We start from the raw sequence: 6932 nt of genomic DNA on the forward strand, positions 1-6932 counted from the left end.
GCAGGCTGAAAGCTGGTTTCTGGGGTTTTGTTTAGCTTCTTATTTGCAACATAGTACATAGTTGCTTAGAGTTGCAACTCAGAGGCCGGCAAGTCAGGCGGGGAACGTTGGAGTCTGCAGTCACTGGAGCAGGCAAGCCTCATGTTCGCTTCCAGCTGCCTGGCTGCCGGCCGCCATCTTGGCTGACAGTTAATTTGCATAAGGATATGCTGATTAGCCAATGGGAAGGGTAGCGGTCGTACGCTAATTACCATGTTTCTCTTTTATTAGTGTAGATTACTCTGGTACATTCCAGGGGACACAACATTTCTAATATATTTTATTAGTCATAATTCGTGGGTAGAAAAGGACAAATTAAAAAGCTCTATTGCTTAAAATTGACCTATTAAACTGGACCTATACTATGCCATATAATAGCTACAAGAAAAGTGTAGTAGTTAAATTAATCTAAAATTAAATGTAGATTAATTTAAATTAAATAAATTAAAAAATTCTGATTACATGGATAGTGGCTGCAATATTGGATAGCATATATGGCAGATGACTATCATGACAGAAAGATCTCTTGGACAGTGTCCTGCTAGAATAAATAAAATCAAGGACTCCTTCTTTAAATTTGAGTTTTTAATCCTCACCTAATGATATATTTTTCCATTGATTTTAGAGAGAGAGAGAAATATTGATGTGAGAGAGAAACATTAATCAGTTGCCTCCCTCATGTGCCCCAAATGGGGATTGAACCCACAACCTAGGTGTGTGCCCTGACCAGGAATCAAACCCGCAACTTTTTGGTGCATGGGACTATGCTCCAACCAACTGAGCCACCTGGCCAGGGCAGACGACTTCTTTAATTGTTTCACAAATATTGATTTTATAAATGCTTACCACGACCAGAACTTATGATAGAGACATGAATGAGAGGTACATTTTCTATCCTAATAGTGCTTAGGGATAAAGCACATATACTCAATAAACATAGGTCTATGGTGTCTAGAACAGAGGCTCTCACACTTTGACATGTGTCCACATCACCCAAGATCTCACCAGAGGAGGATTTAATTCAGTTGATCTGGAGCAGAGGCTGAGAGTGTGCATTTCTAGCAAACTTCTAGTTGCTGTGAGCCAAATGAGTGTTGAGAGATACCATCAGATTTATAGAGGATGGACTGTTTCCTCACCCCACCTACAACAAACATTATCTTTTGCTCTCTATTTGTAGGGCTGGAGACTATGGTGCTGACCTACGTCAATGCCATCAATAAAGAAGACTTTTCCTGCATGGAGAACGCTGTCCTGGCCTTGGCCCAGATAGAGAATTCAGCTGCAGTGGAAAAGGCCATGACCCACTATGAGCAGCTGATAGGTGAGAAGGTTCAACTGCCTGAAGACTTCCAAGAGCAGCAGGAGCTGTTCATGGCCAGTAGGAAAGAGGCCATTGAAGTGTTCATCAAGAATTCCTTCAATGATGTAGACCATTTATTTCAAAGGAAATTACAGGTAATTTTTCTCTTATGTGTATATGGATTAGGGTCTCAGAAAGCAAAGTACTGCTAGAAAATAAAATGGGTATTTATCACAAGAGAAAAAATTCTTACTAGACTCCGAAATGACAAAAACCACTATTTGTTATTATTATAGTAAGAAGAACCAATTTTATTTTGATTGACTTAAAGTTTGAACATTTTTTTTCATTCATGCATAAACTAATACTCTTTCTCATAATTTAGTTAAATGCATGCCAGTAATCATCAGAGTTTTCATCAAGTTACATGCTCGCTGTTATCAGACAATTTAATATTATAGACAAAAGAAAAGAAAAATGTAGTCTTAGTTATCTTGAGCAAGCTTACATTGAGCGACATTTCTTCCATGTGCAATCACTAGTCCAATTTGAAAAGCAGAAGTTTCTTTCTAAAGGTGTATTTGTAGGACTAGAGAACCTAGTCCTGACCTATGTCAATGCCATAAGTAGTGGGGACCTGCCCTGCATGGAGAACACAACCCTGGCCTCGGCCCAGATAGAGAACTCAGCTGCAGTGCAAAAGGCCATGGCCCACTGTGACTGGCAGATGGGTAGCATAAATGCTAACATAAAGCTAGCAATCTCTGCCATGAACTTCACCTCCAAGGAGAAAGGGTCTTCAATAGAAAGACAGGATCAGGAGGAAGGATGTGGTCCTGCTGAGGTGCCTGTTAGTTTTTATAGAGGTCACAGAGTGGTTTTTGAGAAACCTTTCCAAAAATGCTGAGGTCAAGCTAATATTTTCTCTGTACTCTTTCTACTTCCTATTTTCACATTAAAGGCCCAGATAGAAGAAAGGCAAGATAACATTATTCAAGAGAATCAGAAAAAACTATTGGATTACAAATCATATATCAACCATATTATAAAAGAAGATAAAAATAAGGTGGCTTATTCTAAACCAGGAGACTATAAACTCTTATTTGAGGCTATAGTCAAGTTGACAGAACATCTTCCTGGACCCTACGAGGATATACCGGTAATCAGCGTTTATCTGTCCCTCTGTTGTTCCTCTCAAACCCACACTTCCCTTCCTCCTGGTCTCCTTCCACCTCCTTTCCTTGGATCTGCTCTCTCCATGATGGCTTCATTCCTCACCCCATATGGGACCACAGCACCTACAGCCCCAAAAGTAGAGCCCTCAGTCAGAGAACAGAGACTCTCAATCTATATTTATATCAATTTCTTACAAAGGATTCTGCTTCATCGGATGCCAGGCTTGGCCAACCTGGAATATGTGCCCACCCTGTGACAGGGGCATGTTGACCAGCACAGGGACCAGGGCTAAGCAAGCATTTCCTAAAGGAAAAGATGGTGGGAAAATAGGAATAAGCACTTCCAGCGATTTCCTATCACTAATGCCATTTTCTCTGGGTCCTAGAGAGAAGAAATTCTTCAGATATACCTGAGGCACAGGGATTCTGTGATGAATGAAATTCTGCAGACAGACCAGAATCTCACAGAAAAGGAAAAGGAGATCGAAGGTGAGGAGCAAGTCAAGAGACTAGATAGCCTCAACAGCTTTTAAAAGTTTAAATAATTTTTCTTGGAGAACCTGGGGTCCTTAAATAAGAGCCATATGAGCAAACATGCCAATGACTAGCCAAAATCAGTCTCAGTGGGGCATATGCAGTCAGCAGCAACAATGACAGATAAGTTCACAAAGAAGAAAAAGCAAGGTGGTCACCCACATGAATTTGTATTCTTCCTTTCCTCCTGGCAGTGCAACGTGTGAAAGCTGAATCTGCAGAGGCTCAAAAATGCTGGAAATGCAAAAGAAGTATCAGCAGATGATGGAGGAGAAAGAAAAGAGTTACCAGGAACATGTGAAACAATTGACTGAGAAGATGGAGCAGGAGAGAGCCCAATTAATGGCAGAGTATGGGAGGGTTCTGTCTCTTTTACTTCAGGTATGTAATGGCATCACCTTGAGGTTTCTCTTTTTCTGTTTTTTGTTCACTCTCCCCACCTGTTTGTGTGGCTATTAGAACATGAAACCTGGAAGGACATTGCTTGCCCACTTATACCTTTCAATCCCTGTCTATCTGACTGACTTGGAACATGCCTATGTCTGGTTATTAAAAAAAATTATTTTCCTTTATCTCACATCCAGTCCTTCATTAGTACATTCATCATTCAATGGTAGGTATTATTTTCCAGGCATTGTAAATATGTCTTATCTGTATCTCTTGCTTAATATTATATGAAGCAAGAATTGCTGTGTACATACCTTAGGAGAAGAAACAGAGGTTCAGAGAAGATGAGCTTTTATAGGGTCACACAGATTGGTAAGATAACTGAACCACCTTCACCACTTAGGAATCTACAATCACTGTTTTTCTGTCACACCGGGTATGACTTTGGTTCTAAGAGAACCTTTATGAGCAAAAAGACTCCTTGCCTCTCACACCTGTGTCTGCCACTCCTGACTGCTATGCCCTACGCCTAGTTTGTGTAGTGAGTTATGTGCAGAAATCCTTTAAGGACAGTTAGGGGCCTTGATGTCCTTACTTATATCCTGCTACTCTTGCCACCAAGCTGTGGAGACTTAAATCAAATTCCCTAATCTAAGATATGGACACTTCCTTTGATTTTGAGAATGTTTTATTTCTGTCATGTGTATGTATATAAAAGTCTGAGTGTGTGTGTGTGTGTGTGTGTGTGTGTGTGTGTGTAAAAGAGTCTATAAAATTTGAAAAGAAACATATGATTAAGATTGCCCACATATGTTGTATAGAATTAATGGGACTTATAATTTAATTTTTTTACTATATTAGAAGGTATAAGCCAAAATCTCTCTTAGCTAAAGGAAACTCAAGAAAAGCAATCATGAAGCTAGGTTGTCCAAGAGAAAGTATAATGAATATTTATGGTGGAGAAAATTTCAAGAAGAAATTAAATACTAAGAATGTGGATACTAGCTAGAAGTTGAGATTTGCTTACTGCTGTACTTTATTTACTCTTTATTTGTCCCTTTTTAGGAACAGACCATGTTACTAAAGGAAGGATTCCAAGATGAGAGCAGACAACTTCAGAGAGAAATAAAGGATCTCAAGTATAAAATGGAAAGAAGGAACAGTTGTATCTTAATCTAAAGACCTTAGGCAAAGAGCTTCCCTGGTCACTCTACCCAAGGCATAACTAAAACAGTTTTAGAATCTGGAAAAATGTCACAACTTGAGAAAAAGTGAGCTTCTTTAAGCTGATAAAAGAAATCTACAAAAAACCCTTCACCTAACGTACTTAATGATGAAAAACAGAAAGCTTTGCCCCTAACACAGGAATAAAGCAAGGATGTGCAGTCTCCCCACTCCTGTTAAACAGTATAATGAAAGGCTTCCTACAATATGGCAAAAAGGAAGGAAGGAGGGAAGGAAGGAAGGAAGGAAGGAAGGAAGGAAGGAAGGAAGGAAGAAAGAAAGAAAGAAAGAAAGAAATCAGAAAGAATAAAATAAAACTGCCTTTATTCTTACACACTTTGATTATCCACATAGAAAAATCCCAGGGAATCTGCAACAAAAGCAAAAAACATCAACAACAATGACTCTTGGGACAACTTTGTAAGTTTAAAAAGGTTGTAAGATTCAAGATCAATACACAAAAATCCACTTTCAACTTTATTTTTATATAAAAACAATGGACTATTGGAAACCAAAAATTAAAAAACAATACCACTTACAATAGCTGTTTTTAAAATATGGAATACTTAGGTAGAAATATAACTAAACACGCAAATGATCTTCTATGCTGAAAAACATTCTAAGACCAAGAGATTATGGGGTCGATCATGATGTATGAATTTCCTTAGATTCCAACTCCCTTGTTGTTTTTATGATGTTTCTTCTACTCATTGTAGAGAAGATTCAAGACCCTTATTTTTAGCGTTATCTCTGACAAAAGCATGTGCCTAGTATTTGTTAAGTTTCCCTGAACACTAAAAATGTCAACTGTGGGGGGCAGGTGGGTATGGGGGGGTCAATGGGAAAAAAGGATGATAGCTGTAATACTATCAACAATAAAGATACAACTTTTTAATGGAGAGTTTAAACAAAATGGAACTTCTAAGGCTGGGATAAGATCTTCAGAGAACAATGCAGGGCATTGAGTTGGCTAGCATCTCTATGGCCTTGCCTATACCTGCTTCTTCTATTTCCATTCCTTCCTAGGACTTCCTGATCATGTTTGTGCATCACTTGGCCACCATTGGGCTCATCACCTTCTCATATATCAACAACATGGTTCGGGTAGGAACTCTGGTCATGTGTCTACATGATGCCTCAGACTTCTTACTGGAGGCAGCCAAGCTGGCCAATTATGCCAAGTATCAGCGTCTCTGTGACACCCTTTTTGTGATCTTCAGTGCTGTTTTTATGGTCACTCGTGTAGGAATCTATCCATTCTGGTTTCTAAGGATGAACTCCTAAAATTCAAAATAACCCAGCTTAAAAATAGTCAAAGGAGTTGAACATGTATTTCTCCAATGGGAATATACATATGAAAAAATGCTTGATATCATTAATTATTACAGAAATGCAAATAAATATCACCTCACACCTATTAGGATGGCCACTATCCAAAAAGTAATAAAACAACAAATATTGGTAAGGACATGGAGTAATTAGAACTGTTGTGAAATGTAAGTAGGAATGAAAAATGGTGCAGCTGCTATGGAAAACTGCATGATAGCTCATCAAAAAATTAAAAAGAGTCATGACAGATACCTCTCACAGACACCAAAGGGCCCTGAGTCAGAGGGAGAGGGCTGTCCCCAAACTCCATTCTTGTCATCTCTTACAAATGAATTTAAATGAGAAAACTCCAGGTGGTTGCATTGTGATAAAGCCAATTTATTAAAGCATGCACCTTTATTAAAGAAGCAAGGCAGGCAAATCTATGCATCTGGCTTATGAAGCACAGAGAGGCTCTCAGCTAATCTGAAGAGTGCGTTGAGTTTGGGTCCGAGGTGTGATATACCCTCCTGTGTCTATAGGTTTCAAAATTCCTCTGCTGAATATCTTGGTACAGATTAATTCTCAAGTTCCCTTTTTACTTTGTTGTGGCCTTCCCAGAATTCATGAAAAGCACCTGACAAATTTTATCTTGTCAAGCCATAACCCTGCTGGCTTTCCTGCTTAGGGAGTTAATGGCTGGGGAAGATAATAGCTTGTTATCTGCAGGCCAGCTGTAAATTGCCCACATTGTTCGGTCTTGCTTTAACTTTCTTGTCTCTGTTTCCCTCTTCCTTCTGCCCTAGAATTTTCCTAGCTTCTTAATATCCTGTGACAGAGTTACCATATGATCTAGAATTTCTACTATTGGGTAATACACAAAAGAAGAAAAGGCAGGATTTTGGAGAAATATTTGCTCACCCCTGTTCACTGCAGCATTATTCACAATAGTGAAGAGGTAG

General features: G+C 39.0%; 1 protein-coding gene across 1 annotated transcript in view; it reads left to right on the top strand.

Annotated features, from left to right (window-relative positions):
* LOC102245066 (guanylate-binding protein 1-like) overlaps nt 1–5537 on the top strand; it is a 12233-nt gene extending 6696 nt beyond the window's left edge. The window contains 6 exon segments of the mRNA XM_014534262.1: nt 1220–1497; nt 2304–2501; nt 2904–3006; nt 3246–3275; nt 3278–3432; nt 4504–5537. Coding sequence (XP_014389748.1) covers nt 1220–1497; nt 2304–2501; nt 2904–3006; nt 3246–3275; nt 3278–3432; nt 4504–4617 — 878 coding nt within the window. The 3' untranslated portion in view covers nt 4618–5537.
* The last annotated feature ends 1395 nt before the right edge of the window (nt 5538–6932 follow it).

The sequence above is a fragment of the Myotis brandtii genome, unplaced genomic scaffold (assembly GCF_000412655.1).
Source record: "Myotis brandtii unplaced genomic scaffold, ASM41265v1 scaffold1271, whole genome shotgun sequence".
Classification (NCBI taxonomy): domain Eukaryota; kingdom Metazoa; phylum Chordata; class Mammalia; order Chiroptera; family Vespertilionidae; genus Myotis; species Myotis brandtii.